The sequence below is a fragment of the Sparus aurata genome, chromosome 15 (assembly GCF_900880675.1).
Source record: "Sparus aurata chromosome 15, fSpaAur1.1, whole genome shotgun sequence".
Lineage (NCBI taxonomy): Eukaryota > Metazoa > Chordata > Actinopteri > Spariformes > Sparidae > Sparus > Sparus aurata.
Genome location: NC_044201.1, coordinates 24,445,134 through 24,462,839, shown reverse-complemented (window position 1 = coordinate 24,462,839; position 17,706 = coordinate 24,445,134). Strand labels below are relative to the sequence as shown.

Sequence of the window (17,706 nt, the reverse complement as noted above, 5' to 3'; positions counted from 1 at the left end):
AAAAATAAGGAGGAAGTTGTGCTGTGGAAAGGGTTAGGGGTTTGGGGTTGGGGTAATGAACAGTTTAGAGCCTTGGATTGTAAGACTGAAAGGAAGATGCTTTCCCTTTGAAGTTTAGATAAAACAGCAATTTAACGGCTGCATGTCTTGTTATCAATAATGACGATGAGCAATGACAGTCACTTTTGTAATGCCTGTATTAAAATAATTGGCAGAAACTGAGCTTTTGTTTGTGAGGCTGCCATCGCACGCCTACAATCTTTCCCCGTCTCTGCACAGTTCTCTGTCTTCGCAGCACAATCGCGTGTTTTATGTTCTCTAGAAGCTGACAGGGAAAAAAATGCATTTGACACCCTTGGCCCTTGACTAATGTGGCCATGATCTCATCTGATAAGCATTAATTCATAATTCAGAAAAGCCAAGTAAGGTCACAGAACAAGTGACGCCTTTTAAACAGTGGCCGATCATTCATTTTATGTGTAACATCAGTCGGCAGTGTGTGGCTGGTCATATAAAACCACTTGCCACAACAGGCAGCTTTGCTGTTTGTCTTTAAAGGGTGAAGTATCCATTTTCATTGCCAAATGGACGTCCAAAAGTGCACTCAGTGCTAATGTTTCAAACCCCTCTAGTGCACTAAACATAACTCATAACTGCTCCTCTGGGAAGCAATTATCATAAATTATCAGGATCCCATCTCCTTTTTTATCTGATTCCGTCTTTTCCGCTGACCTGAAGTGAAGAGTGCTCTTTTTAAGTTGCGCACATTTATTTCTTAAAGACTTTTGTTTTCATGCTGCTCACTGCAGAGCCTGAACTCCACCAAACAGAGGGAAATGTTTTCAAACCACATATGTTTGACGCGGGCAGCATTGGTCAGTGTGTCAAACAGAGTTTACCGTGAGAGAGCAGCGAGTGAGTTCTCCACACCCTCCGACCACAGAGCACACGGGTCACGACATTCCACAAGGAGATTGTAGAGTGTGCAAGCTGGCCTGGTTTCCTTTTGGATGTTTAAATGTCCCCAAAATCCCTTAGTAGTCAGTATTTCTGGATTGGGGAATTGGACCAGGGTCAGCTCTACTCTGTCAGGATGATAATTTGTCTGGCCTACATTCCCGACATGACAAACAACTTTAAGAAGGTCATTTTTCTTAAAAAAATGTTTTCAGAGCTTGGCTACTTTGCAGGCAAATGTGGAAAGTGAATTTAACAACTGAGAATAGTTGATGCAGCAGGACCAGAGAGATCATCTCCTTTATTCCCCATTCTTCTCAAAACCTGATGCCAACATTATCAACAACGCAAGTTAGGTTGGACATTTTGGTGTGTTATGCTCGTTGCAGGTATAGCCTCAAGCCCTTCGCCTCAAGAAAAGATCGGGCTACAGAGGTCTTTCTAAGGCTCTGATTGTCAAATAACATCACTTGAGGCAATTCATTGGACTTCTTGCAGCTCCCCCTGGAGCCCCAAAAGGCTTTATACCACTTTAATATAAATAAACTGATAAAGCCAATTGAACCCATGGGTTATATACAGTATATATACTGTAGATAAATTATTCTTAGTACCAGAGGAGACATTAAAAGTTTACATTACTTGTTTCTGATAATGATGACGGTGCAGCCTTTGTTACAACATGCAGGATAAAGTGTGATTCCAAGTAAGTCTGAAACACTTCATGACCAAGAGGGCTGCTGTATTATAATCTCTCTGCAGTAAACAACTCTCAAGCAGATGTCAAAACACAACCAAGAGATGGGATCAGATTGTTTTCCCACTCAAACATTCCTCCTAACTCCCCCTGTCTGAGATTCCTCTGAGAGCAGTGTCTTTGTCTGCTGCTCAGTGCAGTGGCTCTTTGTCTGTTCCTCCCCTCTGCACTCCTGCGAGTGCAATTAAGTTTAAATGCTTCAGATGATTATCATTACAGTGCACAGAAGCTGTTTGGTCTCTCCTGTCACCATAATTCATGTCTACAATGTCATAATGCAAAAATAGGGATGTGCATCATAACTGAGTGTTTATTGCCCTTTCTTCCCCGGGCATTTATTCACAACACTGATTATCGAGTGTGTAAAAATACACTGGGGAACGTCATTACATCATAGCACCTGTTGCTACATGGACATGTTCTTTTTCCCAGTGAGAACATTCTTGGCTAACTCTGCAGCTTAATTTACAGAATTGTCCCGTGCAGAGGTTTGGAAAGAAGTGGAGAAGGCAAATTTTTGAAGAATTGTGTTGTGACTGCTGAAGCTAAACTGCATTGCAAGCTTGAAAAGTTTGGCAATACCCAAAAGGAATGAAATTAGTGGAATCATACTGTAAAATGAACCACTGGACTCGTGGCTGCGGAATCTTTGTGAACAATCTATAGCCAAGTGAAAGATCACTGTTCTTTGGCTTGTTTATGATGCAAATCTACCAGTCACTTGCATGTTTGCAGCTCTTTGCTGGTAACTGGTGTTAATCTTGAACCACCATTTTAAGGTTTGTTGAAAAGCTGAGCTTAACTGCATTGCATTGCCGTGCCAAAAATGTATGAAAGATGATAATCACGATAATCAGGCTGATTTTACCAGCATTTCGCTGGATAGTCAACTGGTGCGAATCTTGAGCCTGCGTGGAATATTATAGTTAGTTGAAAAGCTTATTCTAAACTACACTGCTGCTTTTTATTTTGTTTGAACAAGCAATTGAAGGAGTAAGTAGTGGAGGCTTTTATTATGATGAATGGCATTTACAAGTTCAATAAAACTCATGCACCATAGAGCTTGAACATTTTAAGGTATGAATACATTTTCTAGCTAGGGTTAGGGTTAGGGTTAGGGTTACTAGCTAAAAGTATGATTTCGTAGATAAAAGTTGAGAATAGTATGAGTAGTAGGGAAAATGCGAAAGTGGGTAGCTAAACTGCATTTCATCACTAATGGCTGGACGCTAAACTGCATAGCTGTCTCAACTCTGTATTTAGAAGTAGCTGAGGGAGAACGATGGTATGCTAAGAAAAATATGAAAGAAAAGTAACTGCTGGAATGTCCTAAATGAGCTGAATGTTCTGATATTTCAATTAAGTAAATGGTCTGCATTTTTATAAATGGTCTGCATTTTTATAGCGCTTTTCCAGTCTAACGACAGCTCAAAGCGCTGTACAACAGATGCCACATTCACCCATTCACACACACATTCATACACTGATGACGGAGGCTGCCATGCAAGGCGCCAACTGCTCATCAGGAGCAATTTGGGGTTCAGTATCTTGCTCAAGGACACTTCGACATGCAACTAGGGGGAGCCGGGATTCGAACTGGTGACCTTCCAATCACTAGACGACCCGCTCTACCCACTGAGCCACAGCCGCCCAAAGTTTCTCTGTTAAAGAATGTGGAAAGTGTGGGTGCCAAAATCATGTTGGACTTAAATGAATTTTTGATGTAGATGATGAATACATTTTGTAAAAGCCTCCAGCAGTCACACTAAGTAGAGTAAACACAGCATTTCAGGTCCCTGAAGCCTCTAATTTAAAGGTTTATGAAATGTGAGAAATGTTTTCCCTCAGACTTTGGTTCCAAGCTGTTCCTCTGTTGCCGTAGAAACTGCTTTCACACCTGTCCTGAGTGTATCCAGGCGGGTCCCGGGAGGGTGAGGTCATCATTGCTTCTGGATGAGGAGCCTCTGTGTCAGCCGAGGTGGTTTCAGTAGGTGTTGAGTGAGCACTCCCATCTTAGAGGGAGTATACGTCTCGGTCCAGCTGGGTGGCTGATAACATGATGAGCGTGCAGCTCAGTGTGTCACATAAACAGTACAGTTGCCAAAAGCACTCTTTCACAACCTGGGATTTTTGGAAATTACAGCCCTCACTATAAAACTGTATTATTGCCATAGTATTCTAAAGAAAAACAGTCTGGTTTGTATATATATTTAATGCCCTGCCTTTTCAGTTTTAGGAGCCGAAAAACTCTTGTGTTGTGCATGTTTAAGTGCAGGTGTGGTTAACCAGGGCTGGTCTTCATACTCAGCCCTTTTGCTCTGCCCTTAAACCACAATAATGACAGCTGTCCTCTTCAAAAGAAACCATTTCTTGTAAGCTGTCTGTATTTTAGAGGAGTGGGGAAATGCCATGGCCTGAGAGAAAATTTAGAGATTCAGCAAAGTCGTCAGATGATTGGAGAAAAGAACAAACCACAACTGGAGAGGTCCCACAAACAACTCCTGCAGGCCTGGACACAGTGGATCCAGCTATACACTCCGAGCCTGATTCTGTTTGTCCACCTGGTTGTTTTTGGCTTAGTCTGGACCAAGACTACTCCTCCTCCCAATTGAGTGTGCTTCAGCTTCAGTCTTTGCTGTTTCACAAAGCACATCTGGAACAAGGCAAGGCAGAACGAACAAAGGCGGGGCTACATGTGGATTGCCAGCTCGCTGTTTCTGTAGGATGCTCTAATGTGCGACTGCGGTGTTGCTGTGATTTATTCAAAAAGGAAACTGGAAGCTCTTGTTCGTGACACAGACGCACACTTAACACATTTGTGATATGTATTTTTCAGCACTCAAACATACTTATACATCATTCACAACACAGCCCATGTTCCTCGTACGCACGGGACAGATGCACACGTTCATGTATATCTGAGCAGACAAATGCTGAAACACTTACAAACCGCTACACTGTCATCATAAAAGACTTAACACGGGATCTATTTTTTCCGTCTGTTTCAAACTATATCTCTCAAGAAGATGGATCCTCTGCTATCAAGTGGAAATATCAAAGTGTTAATTATCTCCTCTCATGTCTTTCCGAGCTCCTCAAGTGGAACTGGCTTTTGATTTTTTTTTTTTTCCAGACAAGTGTGGGTGATGTAACCCTGTCTGCTGCCCCAGAGATCAAAGTGAAGCTGTTTGTAGTTTCACGACACAGTAGCTTTTCAGACGGTTTGCAATTACAGCCCGCGTTGAGCTCATCTACCGTAACAAGGAGGTTGACTGTTCCTGGACAGTGTGCGGCCTACTTTTTGGTTTTCTACTCTGATCTCAGATTCCTCCACTTTCAACTTTGTCTTATAAACTTGCGGTAGATAGAAGACACGTTCATGTGGTTTAGTTACGAGTTAATGATTTCTGTCAATTATATTGCCGTGTGTCTTTTATGTGGCGACCGTAAAGGCATGTTTTTGATTTTTCTCTGTACAACCCATGTCTTTGCTTTCCTTCCCACATTTGCAGATGCGAATCCTTGACAAATTCCCTATTGAAGGAGGACAGAAAGATCCCAAAAAGAGGATTATTCCTTTTTTGCCAGGTGATAAACACCATGCACAACACCACTCTGACATGAACCAAGATGGCACAAGAAAAAGAAAGTCTTTCATACATTTTCATGAACAACAGATGTTTGTTAGTACTCCTACAGACTCCATAGCTTTGCCCACCACATTTCATTGTTTTACTAACTGCCATGCTCCACCCAGGCCAAATCTATTTGAGGTCTGCAATAGCATTGGGAGGTTAGCAGGGAGGGATTTGTCTAATCTGATAAACTCATTGTGGGCCAGAGCAGAGGAGAGCAGTCAAGAGATCCTTTGTTTGACAAGCCATACTGCTCAAGTTTGACCTTTGCTGTTTTGATCTCTCTGGAAGCCGAACATGGGATGAACTGTATTCCCTTACAAACAGCAAACAACATGCACAATTTCTCTGTTTTGTGGGCTTTTCGTGCTGATTAGCAGGCCGTCTCTTACGAGTTATAAAGTGAGAATAGAACGTGGGGAAGAGCTACTTGTCACAGCTGCTCTCATTACTTTATGGATCAGAGCGCCCTTTTGAGTTCTTCTGTGTTGTTGTAGCCTTTATTATTAAAGATCTTAAACTTGTACTCAATGCAGAATACTTTATTTCAGTATGTCATATGAAGGAAAACACGCTTGCTTTGTACAGCTTGACTTCACAAATGGCAACATCTGAATTACTGTCCCAAGTAGCTGTACTAAATGCTTTATTAATATTATTCTTCCCCATTATAAATGCATCCAGGATTTTAATCGAAGAAATTAATACATTGACATTTCCATGTAAATACATAGACATACTAAAGGAGAACATTTACAAAAAGGATAACAAGAAAAAAACTAAACGATACATAAAAACCTCAAAGGAAGGGGAGACTGAGGATGAGTAAAAGCAGTTGCAAACACCCTTATTTAGTTTCATCATTCAATAAAAGATTGTGTGTAAATAAAATGAAGAAAGATAAACAAACTTAACATCTGAAATAACACAAGTTTGAATGCTGCAATTTACTAAACTTCAGTAATCCACTAAAGTTATATGACAGTAACTTTACATCCTGTGTTGTCGGAATCATCAATATATATACAAAGATGGCTGATGCGTCTCCACTTCCTCCCACTGTACAAACATTAAGCCAAAATATTGATACAAGTGCTGCCATCTTGTGCTAGCGATGTCCTTTGGAGTCAGAGTCTGCTCACTTCAGTAGTGATCAGGTGGTTGAGCCTTGGTATCGAATTCCCGCCAGAGCTGGGCTCACTTGTCAACCATGACATCAGTGTGTTAGGATCTGTGGTCTGTGTAACCATTTGCAGCAATTTACATAAACTAAACAACCGGCCTTCAACACAACACAGAGGTTGTACAGAGCCCCTTTAAATGACAGAACCCATCTTGTACATGTGCTTTGAGCTTTTAGATTTGGCCTTTGTCCCTGAAATGTTTTGGCTTCTCTTTTAAGGAGCTGTCATGTCATCCATCTTTGTTACACAGTCAGTAAGGAGGGAGGGTTTGCCTTTTAATAAGTATGTTGATTTATCTGAAAAGTTGTATTTTGAATGTTTTTTGGAGATGTAGGTATAACTGACAGTCCTGTGTTTTTCCTCAGGTAAAGTCTTGTTTCGCAGAAGTCACATAAGAGACGTAGCCGTCAGGAGACTGAAGCACCTGGATAATTACTGCAAAGTAAGACAAAGGCTGTATATGTTTGTCTACTGTTAACACAGAACATGTCATCTTCTAGGACAGTAAATGCTGACTACTCATTTTCTAGTTTATATGTGGCTTGGAAGAGCACTTCATCTGTGTCAACACTCTTTTCCCCGACCATCTGAAACAGTATTTCCAAGGCAGGCCCCAACATTTATCTCCCCCCACCAGCCTCAACAGGAAAGCAACTGCTCTATCTGCAATGGTCATTTCCTGTCACCAATGTAAATAGGGAGCCTATAAAGGAAACAAGGGAAACGGGGGCACACAGGGGTAGAACAGAATCTAAAGAACAAGAATGAATCAGCACACTGATGAGCGCAGATGGCTAACTGACCCTCTTATATTCAGTAGGTCAGCAGAGGGAATGTGGGGCAGGTGCGTTGCCAAGTGTGGCAGCAGTTTTCATTTAAAGGAACTAAGTAAGATTTGCGGTGAAGGCAAGAAGCTTAAAGACAACAGAACTAGATCTCTTTTTAATATGTTCCTATAAGGATGTCTTTTCTGATTCTAGTGCAGTCTTATTTTGAATATCTAGCTGAAATGGGCGGTTGTTTTACTACAGCGACTCAGTGTTTTCCTTTGTTTTAACCCTCTGGGCTCAGAGCCGTCTTCCTTCCCCTCCACACCCTCCACAATTCCGCCTGCTCTTCCCATCTGACTGACTCTACAATGACTAAGTGTTGTAAACTGGTTACTCACTGCCAGTCAAACAAAAACTACAGCCCTTTTAAAAATACATGCAACCTTTTAAATATGTGCTGTTGTTGCATCCAGTAGCCTCATCCCTCCCTTCTTCCCCGCAGGCTCTGATGAAGCTCCCGTCCCACATTTCCCAAAGCGAGGAGGTCCTTGCGTTCTTTGAGACCAAGTTGGAGGACCTCAACCCTCCCACGGAGTGAGTAACCATCACTGTGTACTTAAATCACAAGCTATCAGTGAGCATTAGCATCATCTCTTTTAAATGTACTGTTAGATACCAAACACACCCGTCTAGAGAGACAGTGTGTGCGTGTGTGCGTGTGTGTGTGTGGTTCAGCAGCTGGGACGAATGCCTTTCACCCACTCTGACCCATCTTGATCCGGAGGCTTTGCTGTGTCTCAGGGTTGATTGATGGATGCTGGTTGAGAGGCACTGTGTTTTATTAATAATGATTTCTGGGAGGTGACACCTGATCCCAAAACGAATCTGTAAGGATCAGCAGTGTCACGAGGGTGCGTCTGAGTTCAAGTCTGGGAGCCGATAAAGCTCTCAGGCTACTCATTTGTCTTACTCAGTTCAAAGTCAGAGTGGGAGTGATTACAGACTGTCCGCTGGATTACTTATTGTTTGAAATCTTTTTCTGTCCTCTTGATTTACGTTCTGTTGTCTGCGAGACTATTTTCTTCCAGCTAAGATATGAATTTAAACTCATCAGATGTTGTTTGAGTGCTTCTCAACAAAGAGAAGAGTCTGGTCGAGAAACCTCTTGAAGGGTCTCTCCTCTACCGCCAGATCTTCCACCTCTAACCCCACCGCCCATACATGTTAATCCTACTTCAAAGTGAGGTCCTCCTCCAGTCTCCGAGACGGCTGAGTGCAGCTTAAATTGAGAGGTTGAGATTGTCTAAAAGCCACCCAAGTGCTGAGTTCACTACTGGGGAATCAGGACCTTTTCAAAAAGACTTTCAGGATGTTATTCTGTTGTTTTTCATACATTCACAAGATCGCAACCAGTAGAAGCATGCACCAGAGGTACACAATGTAAGATGTTATTTTGGTTTAAAACATTGAAAGATTAACTTAAAAGTTAGGGCAAGGTTGGAATCCAACATCACTCTTTGCTGGATGTCATCCCCTCTTGTCCCCTCTTTGTCATCCCATTTCCTGTCAGTTCTCTCCTTAAAACCATAAATAGGCAAAAAAGGGTGAATCATTTAATAGATGAATCAAATAAAGGACAGCTATGTAAAATAGTAAAAAGTGAAATAATTGAATGTTATAAAATGTAGTTTAAACATTTACAGTTGATTTTAACAAGGTGCCGTTTCACTGTATAACTTATGGGACATAAATCTAGAGCAACCATGAAACTGTATTTCTACATATTTTAGAAGCTATTTCATCACATTCTGGATGAATTCAGGAAGCATGGTTGTTTGTTAAGCCCTCATGTGCTACTGCCATCTAATGGACAACAGATGTCACTGCACAGATTTAAAAATAATGGATGTGATGTCTTGTCAAACACAAGAGGGAGCCCTGCTATAAGCAGCGAGTCTCACATTTCACTGATCCTCAGGTTATTTATGCTGAGAGATTATGTGGGTGTTTGTGATGATTGTGCTCTCTGTTGTTTTTCATAAGAACAGTTTAGATATACAGAATTGAATGTCTTGATTGGCCTATTTAGATTTGTGTTGAATACACTTTGGTCGGATAGTGTTTACAAGAAAGACATATCCAACTTCAGCTTTTCTCTATGTGGAAAGTTCTTCTTTTGTGATCCCCCGAGTGTAGAAACATCAGTGTCAATGGGGGGATGAATGTTTCTCAGACACCTGATCGTCTGAAGTGAACAGCTGGATTTACACATATATAAAATGCTTTAATAATGGATTTTGATTCTTTTTGGCCTCAGATCCTTCAGATAAAATGATGTTCACTTTAACTTCAAAAAATGACGTCCTCTTTAAAAGGATTTGAGGAGGATTAAAGGCACTGTCAGTAAAAGTTGAAAAATGGAAGTAAGGAGAAGCAAATTAAGACAGATAGACGTTATAAAACATTTGGATATTAAAAACATGTTTTTCATAGTTTTCTTTCCATGGGTCAGCCCTTCAGATGACAGTTTATGATCGAGTACATGCAGGGAAGATTGAATTATGGACATTAGATTTCCTTGATGATAATAAATGCCACGTGGCCGGAAATTAAATCACATAAATTAAAAAGTTTTAGTCATCAGTCATTTTTTCAACACTGCAGTGTTCGTTTGGCTATTATGCAGGTTTAAAATTGGGTGTGTGGTTTGTTTGTAACAAAAGACAGTGAGGTGACTTTCAAGGGGATATTTCTGGTATTTTTGTCATCATTGGGGTGTTTTGCAGAGATAATACGAGCCATCAGTGCCAGCCCATGTTTTTGCTGGTCCACTGTTTTTGGCTGCAGTGTGACTGCTTTGAAGTATATTTTTAGAGTGGAAACAGGACGTTACACTTTGTTAATCCCCATGGGGAAATTTGTCCCCTGAATTGGATCCATTTGAGCTATTTAGGAAGAGTGTGCAGCGCCTGGAGACCATCTGCAGCTCTGAGGCCAGCAACTTGGTCAAGGGCAATGGCACAATTATGAATAATTCAGTAAAAATATATGCATATATCCATCATCTCCATAGCAACATTTTACACATCTGAAGCTGAATCACCACCACTCTCACTGTTTTGATTTTGTTTTTGTTGATGTGCCTCCTCCTCCTGCTGCTTCTTTGGTTTGTGCAGTTGTACTATGGCCTATCAGACTGTGGCTCTACATCTAGACTTAGGAGTCTGGACATATGGTACCCAGCAGCAAGCATACTGACTCAGCATACAAAAAACAAAGATTAAGACTTTGACCCACGGGAGAAAGTGTACCGCTCCTAAAGAAAACTCATACTTCCTGGAATGTTCTCCCAGTGCAGACATCCAAATCAAAGCCATTGAGGATGATCGTACGAACGTTCCAGGTTGCATTCACTAAACCTCCTTCAAAGCCTTCCGTTACATATTTTTATATAGTTTTAGTTTTTAAGTAAATTAGGTGTAATTAAGTCATCACAAATGTTTTCTCTGTGCATCTCACATTGACTTGAATTCAACTATAATCACAATTTGGCCCCATGCCAAAATCGGTGACGTTATGACATTTGGGAAACACTGAAAACATCAGATGATATGTCAGAGGCTGAGGAAGGGAGTCAGCAAATAGCTAGCTCTGTTGCTAACTGCTGTTTGTTTTGCTCCCATGATTCCACGCTACTTCACAACGTCATCAAACTCAGTTTGTTTTGAGAGACAAATTTACTCACTGTGCATTTAACTACACAAACCAAGTAGGTGGGAATTTGTGAGAGTTTATCCACGGCATAATCAGCGCCCCTGAAATGTCCCCCTAACATTGTTTGTGTGTAATTCACATAGATGTTATCACAGTCACAATTTCATATCACAGAATTTCAAGTCTAGGTGTAAAAAATATGAGCAAATTTAACAGTGTCAGTGGTGGTGTCAGAGGACTCGAACTAAAAATAAAATTTTAATAAAGCGACCTTCAGTGATGTGTCATTGGAGGAGTGCTGTACTGTGACAGAAATAAATAAAGGACGATGACAAATTAAGTTAGATACGTGAGCAAATGTCTTTCTAAAGCAAAGCGGTCCATGAGTAATGTGGGAGGTGGTTGAGGGGATATCAGAAGGGATGATATTATAGCCTACAGTTGGAGAGGTTACGCTGTCGGGTCCAGCAGAGGATGAAACCCGACTGAGACCTGAATAAAGAGCCTGAGGGATCTGCTGGAGTGAGAGAATTTTCCTCATAACTGCCGGACTGAATACATTGGCTGTGTGGAAATATGCCAATAAAAATGATCACACCTAAAGAAAACCTCTCAGTAAATTGGCAAGCCAGGGTGATTCTGACAATTTGGTGAATGGAATATTAATTTTGCAGCAAGCTTGTCTCAGTAATATATTTGATTTTAGTCAATTTCAGGATCGATTCTTAATGCTTAATTTATTCAGACTGAGGTGATGTGATTTTAGGTCAGATTAATGTCTGGACCGCTGAAGAATTCTGTTCTTACCCAAGAGACATTTTAATATGATAACACTGGCAAATGTGACTCTTAAATCATTCCTACGTGCCACATGAGAACAAATCTCCGGAGAGCTAGTGGTTCTTACGTGTCTCCGTCGTCTCCGTCTGCACTCCACCAGGCAGCATCTTCTTGTACACTAGCTGTTAATCGCTCTGGTAGTTTCTCAACAATGCCTTTATAAGCCTTTGTATCACATAACTGGATTCCATGTTAACTGCTACACACCCTGTAGACTTGTCGAGAACGAGAAAAGCAGGGATCAGTTGTGTCACTGAGCTGAACCAGACTGCAAGGTTGACATGAAAAAATCCATGACAGCTTAGGCTCTGCAGTTTAAGATAAAAAATAAAGGAATAACCACCGACTTTAGAGATCAAAATGTCCTCCATTTCAGTCCCGTGCTTGTGGCAACATGAAGACGAAGAAGAATTGCGGCTTTTTTCTCCGTCAGATTCCCATGAAGGAAGGCACAGCACATCTGATCGTGCAACACACATGAGTCTTCAGCATGAAATCCATTCATGTGATTGAAGGCCCAGTATGAAGGATTCAGTGGCATCTACAGGTGAGGTTGCAGATTGCAATCTACTTAACATCAATCATCTGTAACGAAAGAAAAAAAGCTGCAGATTGGTTCGTCTGTTCTGGGCTACTTTAGAAAAATGGCAGCCCCTAAATCCTCCTGAACCCCTCTAAATCCTACACTGGATCTTTAAAACTGACAATCTGGTATTCATATGCGTGGAACAGAAATATGTACTGTAGTTTGTAGACAGTCACAGAGGCTGTCAGAGTTGAGACGACCTGAAGATATCAGTAAAGTACTTGTGACAAGATGTGTCACTTCTGTAGCTTCAAACTAAACATAGGTCCATGCTGTTGGTATAGAGCCTGTGGTGAAAATACATTTCCTCAGTTGTGCTGTGCATACATTGTAATAGCCCTAATGTGTGTCTTCTTTCGTACGTATGTAAACAGATGTTTGCGATGAGTTATCTTCTTTACCCTGGAAATGTACTGCTTTAAATATAACACGTCTAACCACGTAACCTGCACCACAAACCAAGTCGAACATGTGGCGATTGACCTGTTTTTGTCCACAGAGGTGAGTCCCCACACTGTCAGTGTGAAAACACAACACGATTACAAAATTATGTATTTTGATTTATATGACAGAAGAAGGAGTATTTTTATTTATCGCAGGATCCTTAAATTTTACATCATCATTTCACCACAAGGGAAATTACTAATGATTTAAAGTAGCATTCTTTCGCCCTGACATCACTGTGTAATCATGACCAAGCTTTGCTGGAGATTTTGTCCCATGTGGGTGAGTTTACTGTGCTGTGGTGAGGCTCTGAGTGAGCAGCATCATTACATTTGTTAACCCTCAGAGCTCCGAGCAGTTTCTGGGTGTTTTTAGCTCCTCTCACATTTTTTTGTTAGGATTATTTTATAAAAAACAGAAACGAAAAACAGGCTCCACATACTATACATTTTGAGATATTCAATTTTTTTCTACAAACAAATGGGCAGCTCTTAACTGCTGCATCTCTTTAGCCCTCTGCTCCATCATAATGATTTCCTGTTCATTGACGTCGACCCGTTGACCCCTGAGCTGGAGGTGACTCCTGCTGAGGTTAATCTCGGGTCATGCAGGAGTGTCTGTGTAATGTATACAGGCAGCATGGCAGACACTTCAGTCCTCTGGCTTGGCTGAGAAATGTGAGCAAAGGACTGATGTCTCACACATTCCATTTCTAATAGGCCCACCTACAAAGAGTGAGCTGCAAACAGATGGTTATTCTCAACTCAAGCTTAGGATGGACTCTCACGGGCTTGGATATTTAATGATGTGTTCAGCCCATGCTGTTTATGTCTATATACTGTATGTGCATCTCCTGGCATGGGCGTGCACACAATGAAACCAAAGCTGTATGACATGTAAAGACTACCTCACTGCTTTCTGTTGTTGACGAAAGCTTAAAATGTACGCAGGCGCAAAAAGTCTTTAAGCATATAATAGCGTTTGGCCATATTCTCGCTCCCCTTACCTTCCCCTCATCTATTAGATTTTTACTGGTGATAGGAGGAGAGCGCACAGAGCCAGGGTTGTGCGCTCACTCTCCTCCTGGGAAGAATATTATTCCAGCTCTGTGCTAAGGGGTCACGAGCCAGCAGGGCAGGTCAAGCATCTTTATCCCCATCGTTTCTCCCCAACCCTCTGTAGTGCTTCTCTCAGTTTCATCTCCACCCTGCAGGATTTTAATAAAATAAACACAGGTTGCTTCATGAAATACTTTAGTGTAATGTATAAAATGTGTTACATTGAATCTATCTCAAAGGATGTCTCGATGTGAGCAGAATCTGGACCCTTTGCAATAAACATGCTGTGATTTATCTGCACGTTTATGCTACATTACCTACGTACTCATTCACCCTGCTTGCTTTTCCAATCCTCAGTAGAATCTGTGAACTCATTTAAACTGTAAAACTGATGACATATTTGGTTTCCTCTCCTCACAATGCGTGTTTAACCTGTTAAAACTGGACAAACACAGCTAAGCAAATAAGCTAATAATGCCTCAATTAAAGTGTACAGTCTTGCCCTAACATCTTTAGAAAGCTTAGATTCCACTTTAAGCCATTTTAAGATAAAACCGCATTAGCAAGGCACAGTCAACAAATATAAAAAAACTGCGACCGTGGATGCTTTTTAATTTTTTTTATCAATATCTAAGCCCGCCCTACAGCCTAAAACAGCCAGTGGGTGATCGTGTAGACAGGTGACCCACTCATTCTTCCTTCTTCTTTCTCCTGAGCAACTTCCAGGCCAGCCGCTAGATGTTTGATGCATCACGTAGCCAATGCCATGGAAATCATGCACATTTATGTAGTTATATGCATTTTTCTCTCGGAGTAGCACTTGTTTTTGACCATTTCATGTGCATAGAATTTGTGTAAATAATGAAATAAATAACTAAAATGACTTTTTTGCCCCCATGACTCACAAGGACAGGTATTGGGAGCTCAAAAATAGATTTTTGTTTGCCAGGCGCCTGAATATTTCCTGAGAAAAACTTGCGTTCAGTGTCCATTTTCAGTGAATTGTTTTCCAATTTGTACTTTGACCATGTTTTACTATATGATGTTGATCCATTGTGGTTCCCAGCTGTGAGGGCAGTTATAGGTAGTCTATAGGCTTATTTTTGCGTTAAAAGATGTGGGCGAGAAAAAAATTGATAATTCAGTGTGTTCAAACTCCTATAGATTGATGCCAGAAACACTTTAGCCCAAAACCATGCCTGTACTCTAAATGATTCAACAACAGCTTGAATTTACCTTGGGCTGGACGGGGAAATGCATTTAGGATACATTTACATTCATTCCGAAGGATAAAAAAAGGTTAAAGTTATCTCCAGTGTGCATCATCTGCTTACTTTTTTATCGGCTACAACTCTGTTTATATTGGCTCGGCATTAATGTTTGAAATTGTCTGCCCATCATATATTATAATGAGTTATGAAATTCTCATCCACAGTATGAACATTGCTTTAGGATCCAATATAAACACTGTGTCTACTGTCCCACAATCCAATTTCATAGGGCCTTCACGCTTGAATTTGTTGTTTTATTTCCAAATTAAGTACGGATATCGTTTATGTTTTTAATGAAGCTGAACCGAGCTGTAAGCTATTACACGTGTGATTGGAAATGTCTCATAACTCACATTTGTTCATACATCTGGAAAAGGAGAATCCTCGCGCCAAACATGACTTTATCTGAAGCAACAGAGGAATACGGTTATTAGTAAAAAATGTTTTGATTAAGCCAGAAGTGTTTGGAGGGTAATCCTATCATCGTGCTCGTCCTCTAGAAGCAAAACTTTGACGTGGAGCGGCTTCTTTGTGCTGCAGTTTGAAATATCCTGCTTTGTTGAGTGTAATCAATAGAACACAAAGAGTTGATGACCAGCCTGTAACCGTGTAACCAAACGTTGGACCGGATTTATCCAAGCATGCACTCCATATCCTTAACTGGCCGTGGCTGCAGTCCTGCTGCTGGCCTCTCCAGAGAGCCCGGTGTCTGCTCCCATCTGCGTCAAACATCAAGCCTCTCCTCAGTGAGCTCTCTCTGCTGCTCAGCTAACTAAACGAGGACATGAAGTCAGCCAAAACGTTCAACAAGCTACAAGCCAAACAAACACGTGTGGGCACAGATTCTGTTGTGAAATCTTTACGCAGCCTCGTGGTATAATCTCATCAAAGTGGATTAGGTTATTACGTGAAGCATCATCATTTATGTTCTTGCGTTGCAGCAAATGAGGCATGAGCTCACAAATTGAACTGACAACACTTTAATGAATGAGTTTAAATGTATTTACCTTGTGTTCATCGTGCCATTTTTTGTTTGTTTTGGCTTCTAAATGATTAATTTCTGTCTGAATGAAGTAAAAGCAGCATATTTTCTCGGGCTGAACAAATGCATCAGCAGCGACAGGTTTACAATCATGCAAATGATCGGTTCCAGTCTAGAAAATAAGAAAGGAGCGGCACACAGTCGCGCACAGTAAGTGCACACAGTCAATGGCAGACTGCTGCTCTGTGACCCTGATGAGCATGAAAGCACAGAGTGGGTTCATTCACACTGATGCTCATCCTTTCAGCGTTTTTGTCACAGAACAGAAAGACGCTTTCACATCTAAACATGAATGGGATTTATCAAGGGGGATATGATACTGTTGTCAAGTAAATAAACAGTGTTCTGTTACACAGAGGCAGCTGTGTCGCCCCTCAGATACACCATTTGAACAGAGCAGTGGGAGTATATTGGCTAAAATATCTGATGATCTGTTTGGTTACTGTCCTTGACACACTTACACACCCGTACAGTATGTTGTATCCCACCCCGTCTCCCTCCCTCTGCCCATGGGTCAAGTTCTGCACGCATTCTCAACGAGGGCTTGGCTGGTGCTTGTGTGCCAGCTACATTTGGATGGTCCCATGCAGAGATTCAGCTGTAACCATTTACCGGATTGATCAAGTCGTATTAATGCTCTGACTTCTCCTGCACTCACAATCATACTGACCATGCTCCTCTGGTGTTGTTTCTTTTGCAGAGACTGTGGAGGCTCCGGCAAACGGAAATCAGGTAAAGATCTGAAAATTTTCTTACAGCCGTCTGTCGACAGAGTCTGTATTTACTGCCTACTTGAATGATATTGTGGTGTTGATTTGTGACATTGTTAATCATTGTTTTTTAAAATTTGTTAGCAGAAACCTCCGAACTCCATTGTTTACACACATTAAAGTCTCTTTACGGGTCTTGGGGAGTACTACTGCCAGTCTTGCAAGTCTTTTTTTGGCTCCAGAGGGAGCTGCGTAATGTCTGAAAAATTGCCTGACGTCATAGCAGCTATTGTGATAATCGATTAGTGGTTTCAGTTATTTTTCACGCTCAAATGCCAAGAAATCTCCAGCTTCGGCTTCACCTGAAATGAGAGGATTTGGAGCTTATCTTTGTCACACATGGCAGTTTTTACGGTGCTCTTTTCTCAACAGGTAATCAATGATTGAGAAAAGATTTATCAGTCACAGTGTTGGAGTTTGGCTCGGGCCGCATTTTTCTATCAGTTTTACAGAATAAAAATTGACAACTGAGATGAGTGAAAGGTTGTCATACACAACTCTGCCTCACGTAAATCTGTGTAGCTTTGCACTGTCTGCCATTTTTCCCTTGTGAGTTTCTTCTTATTCACTGCAAGTGAGTTAACTTCCATTCACTTCACCCTCATTTGATAACAACCGCCATGAGGAGTCATAAAGCATTGACGCTGGTCCCTTTAGAGCGCCTGAATGTTCAAAATA

General features: G+C 41.2%; 1 protein-coding gene across 2 annotated transcripts in view; it reads left to right on the top strand.

Moving 5' to 3' along the window:
- Positions 1 to 17,706, top strand: part of LOC115596904 (SH3 and PX domain-containing protein 2A-like) — a 57,400-nt gene that overhangs the window by 6,100 nt on the left and 33,594 nt on the right. For both annotated transcript variants that reach the window (XM_030442364.1, XM_030442365.1), the window contains exons 3-6: positions 5,227 to 5,302; positions 6,899 to 6,975; positions 7,806 to 7,897; positions 16,959 to 16,990. In XM_030442364.1, the coding sequence (XP_030298224.1) occupies positions 5,227 to 5,302; positions 6,899 to 6,975; positions 7,806 to 7,897; positions 16,959 to 16,990 (277 nt within the window). The remainder of the gene's footprint in view (positions 1 to 5,226; positions 5,303 to 6,898; positions 6,976 to 7,805; positions 7,898 to 16,958; positions 16,991 to 17,706) is intronic.